The following is a 13,955-nucleotide window of genomic DNA, read 5'->3' as shown; positions in this document are numbered from 1 at the left end:
TTTTTTGTGGTGCTGCTGGATTCTTTATTCCACATTATTTTCTATGCTGAGTTCATTTTGTTTTTGGGTTTTCTTTTTCATTTTCATTTCTGTTGTGTTAATGTTTACTTAGAAGTCCTGGCGTGGTGCTGTGGATTAAGGCGCTGGACTGCAAAGTTGGTTTGAACTGCAGGGTCAGTGGTTAAAGCTCAACAGCCACTCCTATGGGTAGGAATCAACTTGAGAGCACAATAATAACAATGTTTACTAAATATTTTTGATTTTCCTCATTTTTATTTTTATGTATAAGTGTATTATTTTTCTTAGAGGTTACTATGTAATTTATTAATTTTTTCCCTTCTTAAAATAGTCTGTTTTGTTTTGAAATCGATTTGACTTCCCTGCTATTTAGAGGTTCTGTATATACACAATTCTCTTTGCTTTGTAGGTAACTTCATTATATATTGATATCTCAGATTTTTTATTTTATATGTTGTAGGTGTGTTTTCCTTTAAGTACTTGTATATCCGGATTCAGTTTTGGGTGGTGTGTCATGTATGGTGATCTCAGGTTGTTTTATGTTGTTGTTGATTACCAGTCCAAAGAACACTGGTTAGCATTTTTTGTACCATTGGTCTGATCATTACAAAGTCCTGTAATTTCTGTTGATGAGGAAATACCTTATTTCAGGACAACTTTCTTGGTTATGTAATTGTTGGTTGGCAAGCTTTTTCTCTCAGAGTTTTGTATATGTCATTCCATTGACTTCTTGCCTACATGGATTCTGCTTGAGAATTCAGAGCTTAGTCTTACTGGTTATCTTTTTTTTTTTTTTTTTAAGATTGAAAAGTAACATTTAAAAAAATTTTTTTTCAAGTTTTTTTTATTGTGAATTGAGTGATAGTTTACGTGGGAGAACATTGGCTTTATACCATTGCTTCATTGCAGTGATTACAATCTCCTCCATGCATCATCATTCAACAGTTTTTGCCTCTATTCCCTCTTTTTTTTTTGGATGTACACAAAAACACTCAGGAATATGTAATAAGTTAAACAACTAAAGGACACATTCTGCAAGCCTGCCTCCTGACCGCAAGCCCACAACCTTTCTCTTTCAATGGGTTTAGAGTCCTCAGCTGCTATATCTCCTCACGTCCTCATCACTGCCTCCATCTCTGGTATCGCTGCTTCTCTAGATAAGTTCCCATATTCCACTCTTGTTCTTCTCCCTTTATGGTCCTAGGGTATTCTGTTCCTGGCTCTCTTTTGTAGGTAACTTTTCATTTTTCCCGAGCTGCTCTCAGGATCGTTTCCTTGCCTTTGATTTTGGAAAGTTTAATTATGATATGTCTTGGTGATTTTCTTTTGGGGTTTGTTCAATTTTTTGTATTCTCATCTTCTTGTCTTTTGTGATGTTAGGGAAGTTTTCTTCCAACAACTCTTCGACAATTTTCTATGTGCTTATATCTTTATGTTCAGTAATTCTGATCACCTGTAAGTTGTTCCTCTTCATGCTGCCCCACATAAGTCGTAGACTTCCTTCAGAATTTTCATCCTTTTTTTCTGATTGTTCTTGTAGCATTTCTAGTGTTAGAGATTTATCTTAAAGCTCACTGATTTGGGCTTCCATTGCTTCACCCCCTACTCATTTGTTATTTCAATATAGTGATCATTTCTGAGATTTTAGTGTTAATCTTCTGGATTTCTAATCGCAGTTTTGTATTGTTTCACAATTTGCATTTATTTTGTCAATTTATTCTTGCAGTGTTTTCCTGAATTCTCTTAAAGTTTTAATTTAGTTTTTAATTCTCCTGTGTTCTCCTTGCTTTTCTAGATCTTTCTATTGATCCTTTGAAGGTGTACCTTATTACCATTGTTTTGACTTCTTTTCAGTTAGTTCCATTATCCTTTGTTCCTCAGAAACATTGTTTGGCTCTGCATTTTGCTCATTTGTTTGAGTCATTCTCTTTTGTTTCTTTGTGTAAGCAGAATTTGTTATCTCTGAGGCACTGTGGGGCTGTGATCTTTGTACAAACAGTGCAGTTGTTGGACTCAGAGCAGAAAAATCCCTAGTGGGCTTCTGCAATTCAAGGAGCTTTACAAGGGGGTAGTGGGAGGGATGTGACAGCAGAGTTCCTGGCCCTGGGTGGACCTCCTATTGGCCTCAATGTTTCCTGTGTTCAGGGCACTTAATCTGCAAGAAGTTCATAGGGACTCTTGATGGAGCTGGTTTCAAAGTCTGTTAGGACCACGGGGAAACTGGAGGCAGGATGATTGGTTAAATGTTGGTCTGGTAGCTCTGTGGATTTTGTAGGTCTGGAGCTGAGCCCACCTGAATTCAGACAGCAAAGTGGCACTCCAAAGCAATGAATTTGGCCCCCACCTCAACTTGGAGTGGCTCCTAACCACTTGGCTACGACTTCTAGAGAGCAGATCCTGCGCTGGTTGTGGATGATGGTGTGATCTGGTCACCAGGGGAGTGTGACAAAAATAACAAAAAGCATCTTTTCTGTTGCCTGTACACATCTGTTCTGCCAGGCCTCCCACTGCTACCAGTGCTGCTCACAAGGTGGCTGAGCCACCTCTGACCAGCTGTTCCCAGTCAGTCTCCCCTCTCCCCCATCCCTGCTTGACCTCTCCTCCCAACAAGCACTCCAGCCACCTCTCTTACCTTTCTTCTGAAGGTCCAGATGTCAGAATTTTCATCTGTTTTATTTTGTGTCTTTGTTTTGTTGTAGAGGGTCCATTTAGTTTTAGTCTTACCATCTTGCCAGAAGTCTAGGCTTTTTCAAAAAAACAATTTTTTAAAACACCTGTTAATTTTGATAACTCTTAAGAAATTGAGCCTGAGAGTAGAGAATTATAGCACTTTGCTTACTTGGTCATCTGTTCTTAGAAATTTTTATTTTCATAATCCGTTTTTAGCTCATTTGTCTCTGAATTATTAATGATATGTGTTCAGGTATTTTGCAGTTGTGCAAATTCATTTCAGTGACTTAATTTTGGTGTCCTGATTTTAAAATGAACATTGTTGAGGATTATTTCCTATATAGTGTGGACTTCATGCTTATAGAATAAAAGTCAGGATCCACTGCTGTATTAGTTGTTAAGTGTTGTAGAGTGGGTTCAGATTCATAGTGACCTTGTATTTTGTTTCTGAGTAAGGGTCTGGTGAGTTTGAACTGCCAGCCTTGCTGTTAGCAGTCCAATACTTATTCTACAGCATAACATCAGGCATTTATAGACAACTTCAACCACCCTATAGTGGAGTCCTGATGTGGCACTGTGGGTTAATTCACCAGACTGCAAAGCCATTTGAACTGCAAGGTTGGTGGTTCAGGCTCACCAGCCGCTCCTTGGAAACCCTATATAGAGTCACTATGGGTCGGAATCGACTAGATGGCACTTAACAACAACAACAATGTAGCCTATCTATTTCTAATTCTAATCATACCTCATCAACTACTTTATTTTTCCTCCTCCCTGGAGTCTTTCCTCTGCAAATTCTCACCTCCCTCCACACCTTAGTTTGGTGGAAGTCCTATTCTAATCCTCAGATAACAGTTCATATCTCACTCTTAAAGATGTTATTCCAGATTTCCCTAACCTAAATTATTTTCTAAATTGTTACTCTCATAGACCTTGTATTTTTAGTCTTATCACATTTTGACATTTATTAGAGGAGTGTGCAATTTTTTCCTGTACTTTCATAAGCTTCTATAATGCTGGGACCATGCTATGCTGATATTATGGCCTTGTGTCGAAGCCAGAGCAAGTTATGTACTAAGTATATTTTAACTGAAATTGGAGCAGAGTTGAAATATTGTATTGACTAGTAATTATTTTATGGCTTGGTATTGCGGTTTTGCCTAGAAAATGTCATCAGAAACATTTTCAGTAGATTTCCTTTGTGCTTTTATCTCCTCTTTTAGGACAGGTACTTCTTAAATCAGCAAGAAAATAAACTACAACAGGAACTTCATTAAAGATACAATTTAGGATATGCAAATATGAAAGGTTTCTAACTTTACCCTGTTTGGTTTGCATATATTATTAGTCCCTGTTAGATGCTTTGGTCTGGCTTAATTTAATTCAAGGTTGAATGTATATTTCACTGTGAGAGTTTTTGATGTCAGTATTTTTCACTTTTGTCTAATTTGTAATCTTAATTTAGTATTATTAGTTGTTGCTATGTAGATTGAAACTGTTTATAAATTCAGTTAATAGTACATGAACTTTAACTCCTAAATCATGAATTAATAGAAAACATTTTTGTTCTTGTTATTAAGATCTGTCTGAATTGAAAGGGGTTCAAGTACCTAAATCTTGAGTGAAGCAATAAAATGTAAATCAGAAGATAGAAGTACAAGACTCATTCCATTATCTGCTTTTCTAGTGTTCAGAAATCTGAATGCAACATGAATACTCCTATCTTTTTTTACTAGTTTGTAATTATTAAAAAAAAAAAAAAAATGCTCCTCACCATTTGATAGCACAGTGCCTCATCACCCTTATTAAAACAGTTTTTATGCTTTATAAAACAAGAATAAGTTATCCCTTATCTTCACTTTATAGATTAGAAAATTGATAATTAGAGAAACTGTAATTTACACATGATTATGCTTAGTAAAAATAAATGATATTCATCAAATTACACCTCATAGTTTACCCTAGGTTAAATATGTTAGCAGCCACAAAGGATTCAAACACAGCAATGACTGTGACTGTGAGGATGGCACAGGACTAGGCAGTGTTTCATTCTGTTGTGTCATAGGGTCACTATGAGTCAGAACCAACTCCATAGTACTTAGCAGTCACAACCCTATCAAGACCAAATTATTTTCTGCTTTGAATTTTGATTGAAAACCTGTGTTTTCAGTAATGGCATTTTGGATAAAATGAAAAAATTTTTTTTTTTTTTTTAGGTAATAAAGAGTTTTGATACGTCCCATGGTATATCCGGGGCATGGGTTAGTGTGTTAAGGCCCATTTCTTCAGAGTCATGAAGTTATACAGGCCACCATCAGATGGCTTTATTGTTGTTTAGTCCCATTGACTCAATTTCAGCTCACAGTACCCTTCACAGGCTGTCTAAGGAGCGGTTGGTGAGTTTGAACCGCCGACCTTTCAATTAGCATCCCAGTGCTTATCCTATAGCATCACAAGACAGCACAAACTAAGACCCAGAGGTGGAATATGTAGGTGGGCACTATATGTCCCATAGGCTACAGTTACACTCTGGTTTGTTTATGTTGTTACAGTTATTTAATGCCATCGAGTCAGAAAACCTGTACAGGGTTTCTGAGGAGTAGCTGATGGGTTTGATCCGTTGACCTTGCCCTTCAATCTGACCTTGTGGTCCAACACATTATTTTGCAGTGCTACACCAGAACTCACTGTAGTATACAAATAAATGTATTGCATGTTTAAATCTGTTTTCCTTGGGAATGCCAGGTCACTGATTAAATTTCAGGTGTATGATTTTCATTACCTTTCCATGTAAAATAGGTGGGAAGCCATCAGTAATATTTTACTATCTTTTAAATGCTTCAAATAGATGTTTCTGGATTATAAATGACATATAGTTAGTAATTTTTAAAACATGATTAGCTAATGTTGACTATTAATATCCTCAAATTACGTAATTTAAATTTTATTCAGTCCTGGTGTGGCGCTGGGTTAGCGCGCCAGACTGCAAATTCATTTGAATTGCAGGGTCGGCGGTTCAGGCTCAGCAGTTGCTCCTTGGAAACCCTACACAGGGTCTCTATGGGTCAGAATCGACTCGACGGCACTTAGTGACAATGACAAGGAAGTGATTACCATAAATCGTTGTAAATGTTCTCTCTTTATTCTGCAGGATGGTAAACTGATCATCTCCATAAAGGTCATTGATTCTCCTCATGTAAAGTATGCTCAGTTCGTTTCCAGTGGTGTAAGTATCTCGTCTCTCTTCATTTGTATCTTCTTCATAATGGTTAGGATCCAAATTAGACAGCAGACTGCTGTAGACTCAAAATAATATTATAGAAAAGAATCAAATGGTACATGTATTTGCTATTAACGTGAATAAGTGTAATCATAGTAAGGAATACATTTTTAAGTCTTTCAGCCTTTTGGAGTCCTGATGTGGTGCTATAGGATAATCACTAGACTGTTAACCGCAAGGTTGGTGGTTCAAAACCCACCAACTGTTCCTCAGAAACCGTATACAGTGTTGCTATGAGTTGTAACCAACTCAGTGGCACTTAACAACAATCAACTTTTTACCTTTTCTGTTTTCAACCTTAAAATCTTAACATTAATTTTCAACTGATTTTAAAATGACTCTATTATTTTAAACTGGTAAATGCCTAGAAGGTCATGAAATCATTTGAGAGAGCTAGTGTTCAATTTCTTATGACAAGTGGAATATTGAAACATGTTACCTTAATGTTGCTTTTTGTGTGCAAACTCCTGGCACCTGAGCCATTTCTCTTTAACCACTGGGGATAGTAATGTAGTTATGCCTGTGAGCTAATGTATTTCCTAGTCTTTCCTGGGAGCCAGGCAAACAAATACAAATTGAGATGGTGGTATTATGTTGAAAATGTTTTTGTGCTAGAATATGAACTGCAACCACCAGTTCATATTAAATAGGCCTTTGAATAAAAGTATTCCGGGAATTTCAGATATTAGAGAAGATAAAGTATCTATTAGCTCATTAAGTGCATCTTTAAAGTCTAATGCAGAGTGCCTTTAGCATAAGTATTTTCTAAAATTTAGTGCAGTCTAGGTTTTGATTAAATTTCTTCCGTTATAGTTGACAGTTCTATAATCCAGTAAGTAGACATTAAGATAAGTTTTCCTTAATATTTAGGTTTTTCCATTAAAGTTTTTCTTTCGTGCACATTAACTCTAACCCACTGAAATTTCTGGAATAGGCCCAGAAAATGTGAACTGTATATAGCCATAGTTTTCCTTTTCCTATTTATTTACTAATTGTTTTTCCCAGTAGCCATTAGAATGTAAGCGTGTGAGATCAGGATTTTTGCCTAATTTGTTTCTGTTGTGTCTTATATGCATTGTACAGGATGCAGCATATAATAGATATTCATTAAATATTAGCTGAATGAATGATATTTTTTTTTTCCTAAGTGGTCTTCAGTTCTCTGACACCAGTTTTAGTCTATTATTTCCCACTATTAACTTGTATATTTTTACTGGATTTTTTTCCTCAGATGTGCACTGGTTACTTACTATCAGTGTACAATTGAAAACAAAAACCTTGAGTTTTGTTATAGATACATTTTAGAATATAATCCTACTTTTTTAGAAGTTTTTATTATAAATAAATATTATAATGCCTTAATCTACAGGTATATAGCCTCTGATTTTGTATTCGTTCTGTTGGTTTGCATTGCATCATTTTCACCACACTATCAAGCTCAGTCTGTAGTAAGTCTCAATTTCTCACTATTCTAGCTCTAAGTTATCATTTTTATTTTAAGGCTGTTAACTACTTCCATAGTAGTAATAATTGAGAAAAGAGGACACTGTGCTTAAATAGTAATAAAGGGTCGAATACATCTAGTGGCAATAATTGAGAAAGAGGGCCATGTTCTCTAGATAGTAATAAGGAGTAGAGTATACCTTTAGTTGATGAATATTATGATAGACTCCAGGATGTATTAGGATTCATTAAATACCATGTAGGCAAATAAACCTAACTTATTTATCTTAGTCATTGTAGTTAAAAAATAAGACATCAGAAAGCTAAAGAAAACTTTCGCTATCCAATAAAATCTTACTAACAAGTAAGATAATGTCCTTTTCACTCATGTGATTTCAAGGTTAATCATTTACGAATGTTTTAACCTTACTTGCTTTACAAGTTTGTGGAATTTGGATTAAGAAGTATGCTTGACTTCATGCCTTCTCAAGAAGGGCTTATGTACAAATTCAAGTAATGATAACATTCATTAAGACAATCGCATATTATGATCTTTTAGAACATCAGTTTATGCACTGCTGCTGCTGTTGCTATTACCACCATGTGTTATAGAGTCTGTTCTGATGTATAGCAACTCATAGGATTTCTGTAGCTGTTAATTTTTATAATAGCAAGAAAGAAGCCTCATTGTTTTCTTGTGAAGTGGCTGGTGGATTAGAAGTACTGACCTTGCAGTTAGCAGCCCAGCTCACAACCCATTATGCTACCAGGTTTATTACAGTGTAGAAATTCTTCCCACATCATTTTCAATTTTTGTTCATGTGATTCTGCATTCAGATCACTAATTTAAAGTGATAGGTATTTGTTATTCTGTGAACAATCTCTGTGCAATATTAGAAAATTGATTCCATTCTTACATGTTATCTGTTATAAAAGAATTGTATCATGGACTTAGATGACCATTAGAGGTGATTTACTGCCTAAATTCCATGAATATGGGCCTGAACTATGTAAATTGTGAGTCATAAAATTTGGAAATGTCAGGTTGCATGCTTTTGTGTATGTTAAGACATATTGGAATATTATTATCTGTATCCAAGAGAGCCTCTGATCCTGCTGTTTGCTCAGTAAAATATTGTATGTTCAATGTCACATGTATGATTTGATCCTGCTTGTCATTTCCTTATTATTCTGTTCTATTGCTGTTGTTGGAAAATCAAGTTGGCTCCAATTCATAGCAATCCTGTATAGGCTTATCAACAAGCAGCTGATGAGTTTTAACTGTCAACCACGCTATGCAAACCAACCTTGCTGTCTAGGCTTATCCTATGGCACCTCACTAGGACTCCATTCTTTTCTGTAGGAATCACATACTCCATTCAATCACCTGTGAATCTCTTTATATTAGATACTATATCTTTGCATCAGTGATCTCTTTCAGTGTATAGCAGAGGTGTCTAATTTGAATGACAGTAAGCATAAAGGAAAATTTAGCCTCTAATATAGCAGAACAGCAAGTTGGGCAAGGATATAGCAGGGACTTAGGAATTACTGTACCAAGTGATACGAATTGCTTTACTCTACATCTCTTGATGTTATTGTTGTTGTTAAGTGCCGTCAAGTCAGTTCCAACTCATAGCAACCCAGTATAGGGTTTCCCAGGAGTGGCTGGTGAGTTTGAACCACCTACTATGCAATTCAAACCAACCTTACAGTCCAGTGCATTAACCCACAACACCACACCAGGACTTCACATGTCTTGATATGTCTGCTTTATTTTTCCACAAGCTAGCTTCTTAAACATTTTGTGAAGGTACCAACTAAGTCTCCCTATAATTGAACTCCATTAGTGACTATTCATCTCCCTTAGTCTAACTAGACATTTTTGAAGAGAAAAAACTTATTTTCCTCATGTGTCTACCTCATTGTACATTACAAGGTCAGTATTGTGAGTGGCAGTCCCAACTAAGACATTTGGTTGTAAAGTAATGAGACATTGTAGGCAAACAGAGTAATGGGTGCCTACTATTATCTCCTTTTATGACTTTTGTAATAAAAGTAGTTTCCAGTAATTAGTGAATCTGAAATGGCATGAAATGTTACTTTGTTTCAGGCTCTGTGAAATCCTAAGTTATGATGTTTCTAAATCAAACTTTGGGATGAACACTGAAAAGTAAAGTTCATATATTTTAGTTTTATGCTAATATACGTAACTGCTCCATACAGAGAGAGGTTTGAAAAGTTTATTGATTATTATTGATAAAAATAGCACAAAAAAATCACAATTAAATTTTATTGTTGTTACTCCATTCGAGCACATATAATAAAACTGTTCTTGAAATCTTGTTTTTGAAGTCTTATATTTAACATAAGGTCAGTTTACAAACTATTTTGATAGCATAAAGATTGAAGTTAGTAACAGATTGTTATTGTTAAGTGTCATTGAGTCAGTTTCCACACATAGCAACCCTGTATAGGGTTTCTGAGGAATGGCTGGTGAGCTTAAACTGCCGTCTTTGCAGTTCAAACCGACTTTGCAGTCTAGCATATTAACCCACAGCACCATACCAAGACTCCTAGTAATAGGCCTATTTTATTTTCATGGGGAAAGGATGATAACTAGAAACTTGAATTCACCCAGCCACTAAATTAAGTGGCAAAAAATTTGATTATTATTTTGGTTTGGCATTTACTTTGAAAAATAACTGTCCAGGATAAGTGTATTGCTAAGCACTTGATAGAGAGAAAAAGGAGATAAAGAGTGAAAACAGAAACTAAAGTGTTATGGGTCTCTGTAAACCATAAGGAAAATGTCTGCATAGATTTTTTTTTTTAATTATTACTGTTGTAAATACTTGTATGTACGTAACAAAACATTTGCCATATGTAAAATCTTCACTTGTACAATCTGTGACTTAATTATGATCATCATGTTCAAATATGACCATTAACCACTCCCAAAGTTTTCTACCACTCTTAACCAGAGCTCATTGAGCCCCTAAGTATTATGTCTTCCTTTCCTGCCCACTCCTTTGTTGTTATTGTTGCTAAGGCCCTTGGAATTCATTCCAACTCATGGCGACCCTGTATAGGGTTTCTGAAGAGGGCCTGGTGGATTTGAACTGCCAACAAAAATCCTCACAACTGGACCAGTAAATAATATCATACGAAGTGAAGAAAAGATTGAAGTTATATAAGACTTCATGCCAGCAGCCTAGAAATTTAATGACATACTATATTCGACAAATCTGTTTCATAAAACTTCTATAAAGTATTTAAGAGCAAATAAACCAGGTTGAGGACTAAGGTGTACCTGTCCCAAGCCATGGTATTTTCAGTAGCTTCATATGCATGTGAAAGTTGGACAAGGAATAAGGAAGACCATAGCAGAACTGATGAATTTGAGTTGTGGTGTTGGAGAAGAATATTGAAGGTACCATGAACTACCAGAAGGACAAACAGGTCTGTGTTGGAAAAAGTGCAGCCAGAATGCTGTAGAAACCAGGATGGTGAAACTTCATCTCTCATGCTTTGGACATGTTATCAGAAGGGACCAGTCCCTGGAGAAGGGTATCCTGCTTGGTAAAGTGGAAGGTTAGTGAAAAGGAGGATGACCCCCCCACAAGGAGATGGATTGACGCAATGGCAGCAGCAGAGCACTCTGGCTTAACAATTTTGAAGATGGTACAGGATTGGACAGTGTTTCATTCTGTTACGTGTAGGGTTGCTATGCGTTAGAACCAACTCGACGGCACCTAACAATAACAACACTGCTTGGCTGAAAATTGAACCACAGCAGTGAGTTCAATTCAAGATTTGAAAGATAACCAAATACCATAGTCTTGGGGTTCCACCCATCTCTACTTGACAGTAATCCTTGTCTTTTTTATGATTTTGAGTTTTGTTCCACATTTTCTCCCCTCTGTCCTAGACCTGCTAGCCTGGTACCATCTAGTTCTTCTCTTCTCAGGATCGTGGAGACTGATGTTCATGTATTCCATTAGCCCATTGTACTAATGGTTCTCGAGAGTCTTCATCCCTCTTCTTTTCTCTGGAAAGGGAGAGATCAGTAGTTGTAACTTAGATGGCCACTCTTGAGCTTTTAATACCCCAGTCATTACTCACCAAAATTAGAATGTAGAACATTGTTTTTGTGGACTGTGTTATGCCAACTCATCATGTTGTACTCAGAGACTATGGTCCTTAGCCTCCAGGCCCAGCTGTGCTTTACTTCAGTGTTTGGTAATGTCTGAGAAGTTTTTATAACTTTGCCTACTGTTTAGTGTAATGTGTTTAAGGGTTACCACATTGTAGCATGTATTTTTTTCTCTTTAGTACTCAATATTCTGCTGTATGTCTTTACCACATTTTGTTTATCCATTCATCTGTTGAGTGACATTTGGACTGTTGATATCTTTTGACTGTCGTAAGTATTGGTACAGTGTACATTGATACACAAGAATTGGTTTGTGTTCCTGCTTTTCATTCTTTTTGAGTATGTACCTAGTAGTTGCTGAATCATATGGTAATAATGTGTTTAACTTTGTGAGTTCCAGTTGATGCTACCACGTACGTCAATCTCTGGTTTTGTCTGTTATTGTTGGTTCTCAGTCCACAGAACTCCCTTTAGTATGTTTTTCATCTCAGGGTTGGCTTTGGCAAAATCCCTTAGCTTCTGTTTATCCTGGAATGTTTTGATGACACCATTGTATTTGATTGACAGCTTTCCTGGGTAGAGGATTCTTGATTGGCAGTTTTTTTCTTTCAGAGTTTTATATATATTTCCTCATTGCCTTCTTGCCTGCATGGTTTCTGTTAAGAGATGCGAGCTTAATCTGATTTGCTTAATCTGATTTGCTTGGCTTTGTATGTTACACTTCTCTTTGCCTAGATGTTTTCAGGATTCTGTCCTTATATTTGATTTTGGTTGTTGTTGTTAGGTGCCATCGAGTTGGTGCCAACTCATAGCGACCTTATGCACAGCAGAATGAAACACTGCTGATCCTGGGTCCACCTCAATCCTCACTATTGTTGCCACACTTGAGGCCATTGATGCTGCCACTTGGCCAATCCATCTCTCTGGGGGTCTTCCTCTTTTTCTCTTACCCTCCGCCTTACCTAACATGATATCCTTCTCCAACAACTGGTCTCTCCTGACAACATGTCCGAAGTATGAGAGACTAAGTTTGGCCATCGTGGCCTACAAGGAGCACTCTCGCTGCACTTCTTCCAATACAGATCTGTTGGTTCTATGGGCAGCCCATGGCACTTTCAGTATTCTCCTCCAACACCATAACTCAAAAGCATCAATTCTTCTCAGTCTTCCTGATTTACTGTACAACTTTCACATGTATATGAGGTTATTGAAAATACTATGGCTTGTGTCAGGCGCCCCTTAGTCCTCAAGCTGACGTCTTTGCTTTTCAACACTTTAAAAAGGTCTTGTGCATCAGATTTGCCTAATGCAGTACGTCGTTTAATTTCTTGACTGCTGCTTCCATGTTTATTGATAGTTGATCCAAGAAGAATGAAGTCCTTGACAACTTCAATCTTTTCTCCATTGATAAGATTCTGGAACACTTAATTCTGCTCATGAGGAATCTGTACATGGACCAAGAGGCAGTTGTTCGAACAGAACAGGGGACAACTGGATGGTTTAAAATTAAGAAAGGTGTATGACAGGGTTGTATTCTTTAACCATACTCATTCAACCTGTATGCTGAGCAAATAATCTGAGAAGCTACGTTATTTGAAGAAAACCGTGGCATCAGGATTGGAGGAAGACTCATTAACAACCTGCGATATGTAGATGATACAACCTTGCTTGCTAAAAGTAAAGAGGACTTATAATATTTACTGTTGAAGATCAAAGACCACAGCCTTTGATATGGATTGCATCTCAATGTAAAGAAAACAAAAATCTTCACCACTGGACCAATAAATATCATTCTTGATTTTGGAGAGCTTGATTATTATATGTCTTGGTGATATTCTTTTAGAGTCTATCCTTCCTGGTGTTCGTTGAGCTTCTTGAATGCTTATCTTTTCGCTTTTCAAGATGTTAGGGAAATTTTCTTCCAGAAACTTTTCAACTATTTCCTCTGTGGGCTGTGTGATTCTTCCTGTTCCAGAATGCCGATAATTCTTAAGTTACTCCTCTTAATGTTGTCCAACATGAGTCTTAGACCTTCTTCAGGTGTTTTTTTTTTTTTTTAAATCTTTTTTTCTGCTTGTTCTTTTCTTAGTAGTACTGAGAGATTTATCTTCTAGATCACTAGTTCTGGCTTCCATCTCTTCAATTCTACTCCTTTGCCCTTTCATTATATTGTCCATATCTGATATTCTATTATTAATCATTTGGACCTCTTTCTGTAGATTTTGAATTGTTTCCAATGCTCTTATCTATCTTATTTAGGAGAGAACATCTTGATTGTATCTTGATTATATCTTATATATATCTTGATTATATCAGGATTGATAGGATTATACCAGGATTGATAGGATTATTCCGGGATTGATAGGATTAGGAGAGAACATCTTGATT

General features: G+C 36.5%; 1 protein-coding gene across 3 annotated transcripts in view; it reads left to right on the top strand.

Moving 5' to 3' along the window:
* The window catches only part of HMBOX1 (homeobox containing 1), a 271,437-nt gene that overhangs the window by 119,433 nt on the left and 138,049 nt on the right, over positions 1-13,955 (top strand). For 2 of the 3 annotated variants that reach the window (XM_006864338.1, XM_006864337.1), the window contains one exon: positions 5,840-5,914. In XM_006864338.1, the coding sequence (XP_006864400.1) occupies positions 5,892-5,914 (23 nt within the window). In that variant the 5' untranslated portion in view covers positions 5,840-5,891. Of the gene's footprint in view, positions 1-5,839; positions 5,915-13,955 lie in introns of those variants that run through there. The other variant, XM_006864336.1, reaches the window with a different exon arrangement.

Source organism: Chrysochloris asiatica, unplaced genomic scaffold (genome assembly GCF_000296735.1).
Source record: "Chrysochloris asiatica unplaced genomic scaffold, ChrAsi1.0 scaffold00064, whole genome shotgun sequence".
Taxonomy (NCBI): Eukaryota; Metazoa; Chordata; class Mammalia; order Afrosoricida; family Chrysochloridae; genus Chrysochloris; species Chrysochloris asiatica.
Note: the sequence above shows the minus strand (reverse complement) of the source record. Positions and strands in the feature narration are given on the sequence as shown.